This window comes from Mercenaria mercenaria, chromosome 16 (assembly GCF_021730395.1).
Source record: "Mercenaria mercenaria strain notata chromosome 16, MADL_Memer_1, whole genome shotgun sequence".
NCBI classification, from domain to species: domain Eukaryota; kingdom Metazoa; phylum Mollusca; class Bivalvia; order Venerida; family Veneridae; genus Mercenaria; species Mercenaria mercenaria.
The window spans coordinates 30,442,762-30,459,207 of NC_069376.1; the positions used below are offsets into that span (position 1 = coordinate 30,442,762).

General features: G+C 35.2%; 1 protein-coding gene across 1 annotated transcript; it reads right to left on the reverse strand.

Moving 5' to 3' along the window:
• Positions 1-3,784: 3,784 nt before the first annotated feature.
• LOC128549281 (integumentary mucin C.1-like) lies at positions 3,785-13,746 on the reverse strand. The gene is made up of 3 exons (XM_053525842.1): positions 13,665-13,746; positions 10,523-10,816; positions 3,785-3,927 (listed from the first exon to the last, which is right to left on the reverse strand). The coding sequence occupies exons 1-3, from the start codon at positions 13,744-13,746 to the stop codon at positions 3,785-3,787; spliced, it is 519 nt and encodes a 172-aa protein (XP_053381817.1).
• Positions 13,747-16,446: the final 2,700 nt, after the last annotated feature.

Consider the following 16,446-nt stretch of genomic DNA (forward strand, 5'->3'; position numbering starts at 1 on the left):
ATACAGGAATTTTCTCTAATACTGATCCAATAGGCTGCAATGCAATCGCATCTCATCAGCCTGAGTTGCAAGTTTCGCTTTATGCAAATTAAGTGGGGCTGATGAACTGTCTCTATTACAAAGTCTTACCAGAACAAATACCGGTGAAACTTAGCTACTGGCCCATACTATCGCTAAACATCTCCTTTCTCTATCACTGAGTACTTTTGCCCCTAGGTTACAATTTCCAACTAGCATACGCTACAGGTAATTTCTTTCTCTCCATCCACTTTCCTGAAGCAATACTGAGCCTAAACCTAAATCTGAAGCACCTACTCTCAATATACAAAAAAGTCTGATCAAAATCTGGCAACTTCAAAATAGGCGGACACCATTAAGCTAGCCGTCAAAGTCTGTAAACCTTTTCTTGACTTTCACCCCGCTCTACAAGATTTGGCTGACCCTTTTTTCGTCAAATCTGTGAGCGAATGCAATGGCGCCGACATTTGAGATAAACTTAAAAATATCAATAAAAATACACATACAAAATAAATATCTGTCAATAACCTTAGAGAAATTTTGTTCTAACCAAATCTACGACTTCCGTTTACATACTACTGGTAGACTCTGGATTTACCTCTACATCTTTGTACGTTTCTGTACCCTGCTTTAAAGGACACAAAACTATATCCTTTTCTACTCTAACTCGAAAACTCATCACAACTTTCATTCGGATCTAATTGTCCATAAATCTCTCTGATCCTCCTCTACAATAGCTGCTCCAACCTTACTTTAAAATACCCTATCGGTATAGACTTACTATCACATCCTTCCTTTCCCAGTAACAGTTTCAGGCATGTTTGCGTGAAAATATTTACTACCTCCTACTACTACGTAAGGACCCTTCCAATGTAACAACAACTTATTAGTTTCGTAGGTAACATACAATACCTTACTACCTGCCTTAAACCTCCTAACTCTAGCCTTCCTATTGTAATACTTCTTGTATCTAGCACTACTTTTTTGCTAACTGTGCTGAGGCTATCGTACACGTATCCTCCAACTTTTTCTTGCAATCCATAACATACTGGTAAAGTGGTTTTTAACCTCACATTCTCCCGCTTACCATGCCCATAACTCTTTTAATAGCACAGTTATCGGTCCACGGATGTATCTACGGTAAAAGTAATTCAAAGGGAGAAAATCCAAAACTTCTCTTTGCGGAACTTCCGGTAAGCAAACAACATAGCATTTCAAATACCTATCCCATCTCTAGGTCCTCTCACTACACATACGCTTCAACTTCTGCTTAACAACCGTTAAACTTCTCTACTAAACCATTACACATAGGGTTGATACGTGTTTGTTAGTTTACTGCCTTAATGACAATAACCTACGTTACTTCTGCCATAAGTTTCTGACGTAAACTGCGATCCATAAATCGGTAAGCATTTTCCTCGGCACACCTAAACTACTATACATATCTACCTAATGCCTCTGCTACTCTCTCCGTTTCAATACAGGTAGTGCTATGGCTTTCCGGATATCTAGTAGCACCAACTACCATAGTCATAATGTACTGTTTTTTCCTATCAGTCATAGGTTTCGATCGGAACCAACGATATCGACAGCCAACTCTCTTAACGAGTAATCAATAAAGGCAATTTTCCTAACGGACCTTTTACTTACTCCTACCCTTAGCTATAGTATTGACAAATACTAACAGACTGACAGTACTCCTAACCTCTGCCATTACTCTGGCCAGTAAAAATTCGCCTAATACCCAATCACTAGTTTTCCCTTATACATAAAATGGCCTGACAGTAATGAATCATGTGCAACTTTCATCACAGTTTCTCAAAGACATTTAGGTACAATCAACTGGTCTACCTTTGTCTAAATTCTGGCGGTATACTCTCTATAGAACAATCAACTCCTAATCTCAAACCTCAACGGAACCTTTACCTCTACACTGCTTAATCGTACCTTCCTAAGCCTTCTTTCTACACATATCTAAAGTGCTATCTTCTGTTGCTTTTCCTAAGAACTCCTCTATAGTTATATCTAAAATCTGAGACGGCACTGTTAAGCTTTACTTGCTTCCTTAACTTTGGCTTGCGCCTAGTCTCCTACTGCTGACGCTAAAACTACTAAACTGAGGATCCCAGCTCCCTCTACGTTACCAATTATAACATCATTGTAGGAATATCTAACAACCAACGCCTCTACTGTACCCTTGAAATACGGACAGATCAATATCTATTCTAGCTACATCTAGCCTATGGTCACGTCCCATCTATGTACTTACATCTACGGGTTTTCTCTCAAAACTGACTAGCTTTTCTACTAAGTCCCGTTTTCACTATCACACATGCTACAACCTTAATCCCGCATAGCGATTACATCCCTACCATTACAAGTAACCGGTTTTGTAGGACATGTACTTACACAAACATAACCTAACTCCCCTCACATCACTTAGTTCATAATACTATTTCCACTCTCTGACCTACTTGACTAACTCCTATCTCTATCTCTATTTCTTCTCTACCTTTACTCCTAGATCGGTCACGGCCCTCTAACCTCTATTTCTACTTTCCTACTATTTCTATTCTCTCGCCTTTACCTTACTTTCCTGTTCCTGCTCTACTTCTAACTCTGCTGCTCATAGCACTGTTACCGCCCTGTACTTTTCCACTCCTACAGTAATATGAACTATGCCCTATCGACACAATTAGTACCCTTCAGTACACCAAAGGTTGATAACCTCTACCTCTATTAGCAACATTGCTACTACCTCTATTACTAGTGGCCTACATTAACGTCTACTAGGATACTGTCTCTGAGGTAGTTCCATATGGTTTGATGTTCCGGTCCTTATTGGTTCGATTCACGACATACTTGGGACCCTCCACAGTCTTTTGCAAACAAATCTGCATCTTCTGCTACATCCCGAGCTTTAACCTAACCCTCTTACTACTCAAATTCTGGTATGTTTCTCATTACAGACATCTAAAAATAAAAAAGTATAAAAATCTAATAATCCTTGTACGTTTCTCTACTTACTCATCTAAGCCACCATCTAAATATCTACTTATTCTGGCTAGAAACATCACAAAGGTCTCATTATACCCGAGGCCTACAGTTCTAAACATCTTCCTTAATAGCCCATCGTCAGTGAGTTCCGAACTGACGTAGCAAAGCGGCCTTTCAGTTTATGCCTAATCCTTCCAATCCTCTCAACGAAGCTATCAAAAACCCTCTCTTGCCGTACCTTTAGAAGGAACGGAAAGTTAAGTGACCATATTCTCTTTATCCCAATCCTGCGCAACAGCGTCACGTTTCGTACACATCAAGTACGCATCCATGGAATCAATTTTCTCATCAAAAGGAGACCATCTTAACCTACCCGTTTTCTTACTCCAATCTTTTCTAAGTCTGTCTTAAAACTTATGCCTGTTTCTAATATCCTACTTTCTGCTTCCTCCTTCTCTGTTTTCTAACTTCCTACTAACATTAAACTTCTCCTTTTCCATTTCTAACTTATCTAGTTCTAACTTTACGTCTACTAACTCTAACTTTTCCCCTTCTCAGCCGCTAAAGCCTACTACGTCGTGCATATCTATCTTTCCTCGCAACCTAACTTCTAACTCCAATCTTTCCCTATCTGCTTCAAATCCTTGTTCTTTTCTGCTTCTATCTTTAATCTCTCTGCTTCTAAACTACTTTGTTTTCATAATTGGGTACTCTTTCTTATCGGCAACTGCATCTAACTCTAATCTATCATTCTCTGCTTCTAACCCTATCATTCTCTGCCTCTGCGCTTATTTCTCTGCTCTAATCTATCTTTCTCTCCCTCTAAACTACTATGTCCTTTCTCCTGTTCCCTAGCCTGCACTTCCTTAACAACGTTACGTAACTTCCTCTCCTTCATATCCCAACTCCAGTCTAACCTTCGTTAAACTCTACTAGACTAGTCCATGTTTAAATGAATTACACTATGTTTAAACTCAAAATACAACACTACGACTACAGAGACACCAAACCTGAGACATAAATAAACAATCGTGAGGGAATACAGACTACACTAGTTTTTACACTAAAGCTCTACAGTTACCACTGAAGCAAAACAAAGTACTATACACAAACGTAATACTACACAAAACGTCCTCACTAAAATAATAATACACTAATTGCGCAACAGTACTATTGTCAATCAAAGGTTGCATAGGCAACAATCAATAAAGTGCAGTGCAGTAGGCTGCAACAATACCCAGCCTTATTCAAATAGAAATCAACTGTAACTGGTGTTAACACTTTATTGTAACAAATAAAAATAAAAATAAACCAAAGTGCTTTATCCCTAAGATAAAGTATTAGGTATAAACACAACAGTGTACACTAAAACATAAGAGTAGGTTAAAAGTATATGCAAGTAAACAAGCTTGCTAACATACACAAATTTAAAAAAAAAATACTGTATCTGGTATGTATACAGTACACTAATACAAAAATAGATCAATGGGAGAATAGGGCGACGCAACCAGTAAGAGTGAGTAGGATACTCTCCAGTCAAGGCGGGTCACTGCTCAGCACAGATATATGTGGCTTAATCATAGAGTGACACAACATTAAACCAAAAAAAAAGAAAAATAAAAGAACGAACTCCACCCCAAATCCAAAGTGTCGTAACAACTGTCTAGTCAGTCTTGAACCACTAAAGCTGGTTAGCTGAAGCTATGATCTGTCCTTGTCCTTGTCTGAGGTAAGCGTCACTCTTGAAAAATGAATAACACAATTAAATTTGTACCAACAGAAACAAAACAAGAGGAAGTCTTACAAAATTATTGCTGCAGTTAAATGGGTGTGTTAATAATGTTCGAATAGCTACTGTGGTCTGGTCGAACCAATCCCACTACTGACACCATTGTTGACAGAAAGGCCGTACCGGCGACAGTAACCATCATAACAAATCAACACCCTTTACAAAATTTACAAATTTAATTTACAAAAGATGATTATTAACAATGATAGATATGAAAAGTAAAAAAAAAAAACTGATTATAGAAAAGAAAAAAAAAAGAAAGTTCAGTATCTCTAGATACAAAGTTTCTTATAGTTCCATTCTAATCTGACGTGTACAGTTTCTTTAATTTTATTGCGAACTTTAAGTAAGCACAAACGCAAAACTAGCTTCTAAATTCAGTCCTTTACACCGTGAATACGTTGATTCCGTGTTTGGCTCCCTATGGTTGTAGGTGACTGCATCCCCTGAGCTGACTTCAGAGGATAACTAAAATCATCGTCTTTGCGGTTTACGGCACCAACCATGGACGAAAGCTCTGCGCTGGGAATATCACATCCAGGCGAGTGAGACAAGTGAACCCTCGGGTAATGTTACTCCGGGTTTATGACATCAACCAGGTAAAAATCGTCCTGGCGGAAGAGCGAAAATATATAACAATTGTAAGCACCAAGCAAAACAAATAAGTCAGGGCATAAAAATGCTCCTTTGGGTAACACCAACCTCCGTAGGATCCCATAAATAATACGAGCTACTGATACAAAATATATGTGCTACTAAAGTTCAGACGTCACGTGAATAAAAATACGTCTCTAATTACTTCCATTATTACCAAAATTAATTTATTACAGTCTACCATTGAAGTATGAAAAAGATATGAAAAGTATAGATGAACATTATAGATAACGGAAAATGAAAACTGCAGCTATTATTTACATCTACAAATTACAAAATTCAAATAATAAATCAACGTTATATCATAGTTGGCATCCATATAAATATCTAATGCCATAACACTACAACGGATATTAATTACATGTGGCTATAGACTGGCACACAATTAAACAAATTACAATAATATATACTTACATGTATTAGACTTGGCCATATAGATTTATACATAACAATACATGCAGTAATGCGTTCCATAAATTAACAAATGGTTTGGGGGGGACATAAATTTTGTAAACAGTGCTTTACAATTAGTCACACGATACAAATTTCAGTATAAATCTAACATCTTATATAAACGAACGATTTAGATCCCTTACGAAATAATTTACAAAAGTCTGAAAAATTTTAATAATATCCTAACATAACCGAACTGCCAAAATCATGTGCCGAAAAGTAAATGTTAACCGATTCTGTAGAATGCACAAAAATTTACAACATAAAAATCGTAATGCAAAAATCATACAAAAATCTAACAAATAAATTTCTTACCTCGATCGAGCATAAATTTCTAGCAAGAAAATAATTCAGACATAGATTCGTCTATAAAGTCGGAAGGTGGTGTGCGCAAGGCATATCTAGTCCAGTCTATTTAAAGGATAATGTCCCGCCAGATACTAAATTTCATGGGAATTCACGGCCTATGCGTGAACTCTTACTATTTCTATTTTCACGGGATTCACGATATAGCCGGGGAATCTAACTACTTTGGCGCGGATTTAAATTGACAATTTGAGGCCCATTATAGTGGTTTTGGGGATAAAAACATAAATTACTGAAGTTTATAAAATATCAACTTTCTTATTACTGAACAGAATTTAATGAAATTTACATGGAAATTTAAGTTATGAACTACAGAAAAACATGCGAGGTATTTTATGCGTGAAATCTGACATTTACCTCAATAACTCAAAAATTTACAAAAAGATGATGCAATACCTGCATTTACACTACAGATAAAATAAGGCCCGTATGTCAGTTTGTGACAAGATATCTTATTTTAGAAACCAACAATTTTTGATTGGACTTTTCGCTTGTCATTACAACTGGAAACGACAGATGACATGACGTATAAATTGCGGCAATATCAAACTGTCGGTTTTTTGTTTGAAGTTGTTCAAAGTGAAACGAGGGCAAATCGTCAAACGGGAAAGATCTTCTTAACGGGTAGTAATTCATTGAATCAGATATACATATCTTACTTAAGACTCTTATTAGAATATGCATCTATTATATGGAATAGATTTGCCGACTACGAGAAACAAGCTTAAGAAAAGATTCGGTATGAATTCAGCATTGTAACAGGCTTAACAAGATTAGTCTCAACTGAACGATTAATAAAGGGAATAGGTTAGGTTTTTATTTAACGATAGGCGCACTATTCAAAAACATGTAACTGTTTATAAAGCAAGACAAGGAAACTTGCAAATTATATAGCAGATGTATTTCTTGCAACTGTTTCTGAATCTACTCCTTATCCTCTTCGTAATAACAACGACTATGAAACATTAGCTCGTCGTACTCAGATATTCAGTTCATCTTTTATTCCATCAGCAACTTCTCTTTGGAATAATCTGGAACAGACATACGAAACACTATATTAACTAAATTGAAGACAAAGTTTAAAGCGCATACCATTCCTAAGTATCATGCACGCATGCGTGGTTACTTAAGTAACCTAAATCTTTCTCGTAATCATCTTCGTAACAATCCTATGTGCGAATGTGGTCATCAAAATGAGGGCGCAGAACATTTCTTCTTCAACTGTAATTACTTTCAACTTCAGAGAATTAACTTATTTTGCGATACGCTTATGTTTCATCCGCTTAATGTAGAAGTTTTGCTCTTTGGAAGCGATAGATATACGGATAAAGAGAATAATTTTATATTCGTACAGGGCCAAAAATACATAAAACATACTGCCAGATTCAAATAGTAATGTATTTTATTATAAATGAGAATATAAAGTTGAGAATACTGAAAAGATTGACTTCCCAAGAAGATGGACCCCCCCCCCCCACCCTATCTCTATCTCTATCTCTCTCTCTCTCTCTCTCTCTCTCATAAAACTATATTGCTTTATTTCAATTTCAAAGGACTTCGGACACTTTCTGTATGAATTTGCCTACTCCAAGAGTGAAAAATAAACTACTAAGAAAAAAGTATTTAATTACATATGCCATCAAAATACATATTTGAGATTATTTCTTAAAGTCAAATTTTCAATATTTGTTTCATAGAACAGTGATTTTTGTTCTAAATAGAATTACGTACCCTGTTATATTGATATGAAAAATGTTTTGCTTTATACAACATTGTTCCCACCCGTGCATCAAAACCATATTTGGCCAGCATATGTAGATATTATTTATACACATTTTCTGTGACTATTGTGTTGATGCAAGGGGTGGAACAGTACTTTTAAACAAAAAATATAACGACAGGGTATTCCCAAATGTAAAGTAACCAATACTTTTTATATTCATTTTTAATAAATTGATAGTCACATATTTTTACATCTGTTTGTAACTCAAATACTACACAAATGTTTGAAAGGGTACACATAGGCATGTTATACATGTTAAGTAGTGAAAGAAGCAAATACTGTGAATTCATTATTATTCGTTGGGTTAAATTTTCATTGGCGTATCCTGGTTGTTTGTTGCAGTAGATAGACAAATGTGTGCTTTAACATACTTGCAACACACCAGGTAATCTTCTGCATGCCCCAACCCCCACCCCCACCCCCTCGCGACGCGCACACCACTAGCGATGAGGATGTAATTTGTTTTCCACTTTGTTTTTATTATTTTTTGGTATTTCTTATATGTTTTTCATTTCTTTATTTTATTTCATCTTCCTCTGTGCATTTATATTTCTTTTAGACACATACTAAATGTCACACGCATTCATTACTTCATGTTCTTCCTTCTGTGAAAACGGAATTGAAGACTGTTCGTTGCGGCGGACTAGGCCTAAACACCAAAAAAAAAAAAGAGGCAATATGTGCACAGCAGTTAATCTGATCCTGACTATAGTCTATCCAACAGAAATAACGCTTGGCATTGATATGCCTGTGATGCATAGGTCAAGAACAGTACCTTCATGGCAGGTCATATCAGTGACGGTTTCACATTCAGTGTGATGCCACGAAAATGATGTATCAAATCGCTTTCCATGCAGATGGCATATATAAATGCGGCTAGACGCGAAAACGAACTAAAAGATCCAGCCAAGTTTTAGGTGGATGTTTTATGCAGCGACTTGGATACATTTTTATTACATGTTTAAGCCAATTGAGCCGTATCATGAGAAAACCAGCATAGTGGCTTTGCGACCAGCATGGTTCCAGACTAGCCCTGCGCATCTGCGCAGTCTGGTCAGGATTCATGCTGTTCGCTTTCAAAACCTATCGGAATTAGACCGACCGTTAGTGAACAGCATGGATCTTGACTAGTCTGCAAAGATGCGCAGGCTGGTCTGGATCCATGTTGGTCGCAATTGTACTATGTTGATTTTCTCATGGCACAGCTCATTTGGCTTATACATGTAATAAAAATGTATCCAAGTCGCTACATAAAAAATCCACCTGAAACTTGACTGGACTTTTTAGTTCGTTTTCACGTCTAGCCGTATTTATATATGCCATCTGTTGGTTTTCTCATGGCGCGGCTCAAAGGTTAGCTGTGCCACTGGTACTTATCCCAAACAAGAACCAACTCTACGGCCTTGATAAGATGACTGCCTTTTCTTAGTATTAATGTTATGCAGCATACAACTATCTGCCATCACTTATAACAGAACTATACAGACATGTACATGTACTTAAATAACTACCTGAACCACTGTAATAAAACTGACCGGTCACTTATACATGTATACCTATTCACACGACTGTCATGTAATGCATCAATAACTTAACATAGGTAAATCAAGTACAGGTTGTTTGCAAAAATATTGTTCTATTTTTTATTTATTTATAGGATTTTAATCATAGAAATGCTACTTTTTTCTTAAATAAAATTATTTTGTCACTTTATTCGACTGGAATTCATATATTTAAAACTTCCGTAAAGTGATGAGATTATATTTCTTTTGAAATTAAACATTTTATTTTTTCAAGTAAATATACCCTGGCCTAGATAAAATAAGAAAAACTTTTTGATAGGAACAGATACAAACCAGTTTCTGCTGTAATAAGTTAACTAACACATTGGTTTATCATTGACTCAAAACAATTTGGGTATTGTTTAAATACTTAATGAGAATTTCGCCTTCAAAATGTAGGCTAGAAGCATATGATAGTGTCCGAAGTCCTTTACAAACTTTAAGGCTTAACGTTTTCCCACCAATTTGTTTCGTACTACATCTGTTGGGGAGGGCGCTGTCTGATGTTGTAAGAGCTTATGGCCCGACCCATTTGCTTATTTGTTTGTTTTAGTAAAATTGTTATATATTCTTGTAAAAATTGAATGAGCAATAAATATGTTTAAACTACAATTTGACCAAATTTTTCTATACTTAAACGTCAAACTGTCATAACAGTAGTTTAGTACCAAAACTATGGCATTCCTTTCTTACACCCCACGACGTCGAACATGCGATAAATAGAAATTAAGGAGGACATACTTTATGGCTATTGCATATTTTACAGTTCTGTTAGTGTTGTGAATTGCGGATTCTATTGTTCATACAAAATTGTTATTAAAGACATCAACAACAACACACTCTGGCAGAAAACACGTGATGATGCATTCTTTTGAAAGTGGTTCCTGTTAGTATTTGTACCAGCCAATGTTCTTTTTGTTGTCACCACAGACGTTGCTGTAACTACAATTCCAGCAGATGTTGTTGTAGTCGTTGGTGTTGACGCTGTCTTCCTGCTAGTATGTGTACCAGTCAATGCTCTTTTTGTTGTCACCACAGACGTTGCTGTAACTACAAATCCAGTAGACGCTGTGGAAGTCGTTGTGGTAGCCTTTGTGGTAGTCGTTGATGTTGACGCTGTCGATGTCGTGCATACTGGTAAGCCGCGTTCCCATGGCAACAAAACGCTACTCTCTGTATAGTTAACATCTGCATCTAAAATAAAACTGCACGTGAGCGAAGAGAATAACTAACATGATTAAATGGTTGTGTAATATGGTGGACGGATACCTCAGTGGTTTGCACACTGGCCTTCCAATGCTGAGGTCGGGGGTTCGATCCCCGGCAGCTACTCGGGAATTTTCAGAAACGCTTTTCAGTGTTTCCCACCCAACTAGAGGTGTACTGGTCAGGAACCCAGGTAATCCTTGCGTGTATCAGTGCTATACACTGGGCACGTTAAAGAACCAGGCTGTCTATTCGCAACGAGCTAGGCTAAGTTAGCCGGACAAGCCTATATCTGATTTCTGATCTCTCTGTCGTGGGGGCTTTGTCTCACTCTGTCCCTCTGGTCAGATCGCTCTGTGTTTGTACTAGTATAGGATGAATTATGCGCCCTGAGTGGCTTTGAACTTTGAACGTGAAATTGATCATGAAAAGGGCGCTATATAAATCTGGTAAAATAATAATAATAATAATAATAATATTTCTTCCTTAAAATGCATATATACGTACTCCCTATAAGGCTGTTTATTATGTCTGAATCCAAATTGAATGTTTTTCTACAATGTCGAATTCAACTGAACCATGCTTTTTGAAAGCATCGTTTTATCCGAAGGAAATTTAGCCTATGAAAAGTCAGGATCTAGTGCTTTACTTTTGGTAAGACCAGTTTAAAAATATTCGTCATAGTTTCAATTTCAAGAATGAGTTTTTATGGGAAGATCAAACTTTTATGATATTTTAGCGTAAAAAAATCCGCATTACCAATGCAGATTTTGATGAAACTTTTCTTTGATTTACCTATATTCAATCGAATGGTCAAAAAAAGTATTTTGGACCTTTTTGTTATTTGAACAATTTGCAAAATATTAAATGGAGTCCTTACATTGTTTCTTTTCGGTATCATTTTGAAATACTTTATATAACATGTATAAAACTCTATTGTTAATATTAACCTGCGGAAAGGCAGTAGCGAGGACTGTTTAACACTCAATATACGAGACATGATATATTCCTGGCAACATTTACGTTAACCGTATAAATGACGTTACGTCGACACTTCCGGTTAATCAAACGTGCAGAACTACCTTAAACATGCATGCCAGTAATAAATGAATACCTTTGTATTGCTTAAATATGTTTAAAACTTCCAACTTAATGACTTGTTAATGTATTTATAGTTCTTAAATAGGTGTTTGTCATTTCTCAAGTTGGAAAAAATCTTTTCGAAATGATTTCTGCTTTGGTAGTCACCTTCGATGAATACTACATGTATCTAACTGATTTTTTTTTAATTGAACTACGTACATGGATAAATATCGTCGCCTTATTTCCACAATGCACCAAGTGCCATTTTTGCAATTTTGGGAAATGCAAATCGAAAGTTTAGGTATCAATAACTTTGCAACTATTTGGTCAAAAAATTGAAAATTTCAGAACTTGTTTAGTTTGTATTCTTCAGACTTATGTAAAAAATTTCAAAAGAATCAATAAAACAGAATTTTAAGAAATTAAAAAACTGATTTTAAAAAATCACATGAAAATGAATATTATAGTATTGAAAGTTAATTCCAAAAAGCAACTTCGAGTTAGGCCGTTGTGGAATGAAAAGAACATTCAAAAATAGGTAAAATTGCCATGCAAACTGTCTTTTCCGATGTAAAACACTGACTAAAAAGGATAAAAACATTATTGCGAGGAATATTCACACAGAGTCATATTAAAGTCTTAATGAAAACTGAAAAAGCCCTATTCAGTAACTTTCAAGCATTACTTCTTACAAAGAACTATTGAACAACTTTCTATAATGCAATACTGCGAAATGATCTCCTTACAACAACCGATACATAAGCAAAACTATTGAATGACTTTCAATATTCAATATTCAATGTAACCACTGTTACCTGCTAAACTAACATTCAAGAAATAACTTCCATCTCAGCATATATATAATGAAAATTGTAACAAAACCAAAAAGACGCAGTATACCAGTCTATAGACTTTAGGCCTATAGATTTAACCATTACCAGAATCAGCTTTTAAAAACATAATTATGTATCTTTTGATCAACTTTAGAATAAAACATTGATAGTATGAAAATTTATAGATAGTGCAGATATTTAAAATGACTCCTTAACACAAATTCGCAATAGCTGTATGAATACTGCATAATTTCAAAGTACGATACTTCAAATTAATAGAAATTTTAAGGTATACTTTACCAAAATTTCATACAAATAGTATGCAGTACTGCATACTATTTGTATGAACTATACTATGCATTGAAAAATAGTACATCCTGTATACATGTAAAGCTGAACACAGTATAAATGTGCATGTCCATTAAAACACAGAATACTTTTTTAAACAGTCAACTGTAGCTACTCCAGTTCATTTTGATTACAACTGTTGCGAGTGTCGTAAATGTTTTAGATATATAAGAAACACTAGACTGTATGCTTCTTGAAACAGTAAAGTATTTTAAATGTTACTATTGACACTATCAATTTTTTTGTATAAAAAATGGCCTGGACAACAAAACTTCTATAATATCTCGTCATTATCATTATCAATTACATAATGGTTGAATTCTCCAGGACCTGTTACCTAAATGTAATACTAATACTAAAACACTGGCTATTTCATTGCTTCTTCGGCCAGCCGTCGGCATGATATGCAGTTTTATCAATAGAAAAATATGCCTGTCAGATTGTACATGTTCAATTTTCTTTTGCTGAAAAAGTCTTTAAAATTTACCCTTAGTAATAGAATTAAAGGACATTATCTAGATAAAAACATATAACCAAACTGTTTGTAGTATTTCTACAAGCCTCTTGCTCACCATTTGTATCGATTTTGTCCTGTAAGTATTGGTCATATCTATGTCTAATGTTTTCATCAATATGCTCAAAGTCATCAACCATCGATCTTCACAAGTGTCACATTTGTCTTTCATAGGTATATTGAATTATATTTTATATGTTTTGGAACGTTCTTTTTCAGCAGATTTAATCCATTCTATTAGCATTGAACAACATATGTCATGCATCTCAGCCACTGACACACATTCTATGTATTCCCTTTGGTAAATATAGTGGTTCAGTATGAATTCTGAAATTCTTTGGTCATTAACCCCATAAAAGTTATTGATCAAAAGTGAGAACTGACCGTTTATTGGACACTATTGTTTCTCTATCTATACACTATATATACCACTAATAAAAAACAGTAAAACACTAGTCTTACACTGAAAGTACAATCAAGTATCCGAAACAAAAACCATTCGAAAATGTAATACACATTAACATTGGAGTTTACATCAAAGGTTGCGCTCTTTTGGCACAAATTATATACACCACTAATTTATGAAAATGTAAAAAGCAATAAATATCAAGTAAATATTCTCTATTTGCAATACATAATCTGCAATATCTGTTTCAAAGTATGTACCTTTTTAGTTGAAACTTCGCCATGTTCCTCATATTGTTGTCACGTGATGTGACATGACAATATTGTTGATTCGTTGGCGTTTCAATATGTGGCATTGTGGAAATTACCTATAGTGTTTTCAACGATTTAGGGCTTTGTGGAAATGCGATTTACTCTAGTTATATACGTTCCACAAGGAAACAATCAGGATATTATGATAGAGCCTGGCGAGACGAAAAAAAAATGATACCAAACACTCCAAATTGACCAAAATTGACATATGGCGTTGTGGAAATCAAGCGACGATATCACACATCCAAGGACAATGGAAATGTGTGAGGGAGTTGTTTCCGCATGTTGAGTTTTCATATGGGTGTCTGCCACAAAGTGGATCGTCACCTCCAGAATTACATGTTACTGAAAAAGAAAGAAATAAAACACTGGTCAAATATAAAATTGAGCAAGCAATAACAGCTATTAAGCAAATTATTAATTCTTACAGTTGACATTTTCATAATGCTTCGTGCAATAAACATAAAACTGAATATCACACTGCACTTTTCTCTGTATAGTTTTAGGGGAATAGTACACAATCACAATAATTTTCTAATTTAGTGTTGAGTTACAGACCAGTCAATATCACAAACTATGAAATGCCGATTAACATAAAGGGAGGATCATGCAATGCTATATATTATTACTGGTAAGTGACATTTTCTGTTTTCTAATGTGTTACAGTACATATGACTGTTGTAAATAGAATGGGTATGATATTTTCCTTTGTCATGTAATAAACTACTTATTGAATGTCTTTAAGTTACCAGTCAAAAGTCAAAACTAGTTTTCCTAAATCCTTAGGCCCAACGGCAATTGTTTTGACTACTGACCGTAAAGTCATTCAATCAGATAAACAATTTATGCTGTATATATAAAACCTGTTATTTATATTTTTGTATTCTAACTAAATACAGATTCTGAATTAACCTTTGCGGGAAAAGTTATTTACGTCTTTGAATAACTGTCCAATAAAGTCAAAGATTTATAGAAGAAATATATGCAGATGAATCTGAAACACTTACGTTCACAGTACTGAGGATCATATGTGCTAACTTCTTTGATACACTCACATGTACATGTGGTTAGATTTACCTTGCCCCCATTCAAGCACAGTTTTCCATAGCAATCTGCAAATAAACAACACCCCACGAATATTTCCATGGAATAGCGCAAAATGGAGATTATAGAATTATATCCAACACTTTATGCTTTAAGACTACTCTTTGCCTTAAGAGTTATATCCCATTTGTATAATTAAAATACTATTGAGAGCAAAATTTTGGAGGGCAAAAAAGTAATCTCATATAATATCATCAAATGACTATTTCCCTTTAATATTTATACCTTCATATGATCTTTGTAATTAGGGGTCAATACTTTAGAATTGTCCGCCACTTGATAACAGTTGCCCCAAACAGAAGATATTAATCTTAATATGTTAGAATTATTTTTTTCTCTTCTGGCAGAAAATGGAAAATTTAAAAAGAAGGATATTTTGTAATTGCAATTTAAACAAAGGCACAACTTTGTGCTTGCATTTTCGCATGAAACATTTATAGTAATGTCCTAAAAATGATACTTATACCAATATCAAATATGTGGCCTTTGTAAGATGCGATTTACATATTGCGGAATGCATTGACCAAAGCTTCACTTTAACTAGAAAACCGGCTAGCGAGACGGCTAAACGTGATTAAAATCCAGGCGATGCAGCTAATTCAGGACAAACCATTCAGTTTATTTCTACATATAGTAACATATAATTTGTTATGTCATAAAACATTATCTTTCCACGTGGCCTTTGTAAGGTGCGATTTACATAATGCGTAATGCATTGCCCGAAGCTTCACTTTATCTAGAAGACCGGCTAGCTAGAAGGCTAAACGCGATTAAACTCCGGGCGAGGCAGCTAATTCAGGACAAACCATTCAGTTTATTTCTACATATAGTGACATATAATTTGTTATGTCATAAAACATCTTTCCAAGTACAATTGAAACTCGATATCTCGAACATCGCTTATTTCACAATTCCGGCTATCTCGAAGAAATGTTCATGTTCCTAAAAAAGCATGTACACAAAATATCCTTTTGAGTCGACTTTCGGTTATCTCGTTATCTCGCTTGATCCCTTTGAAT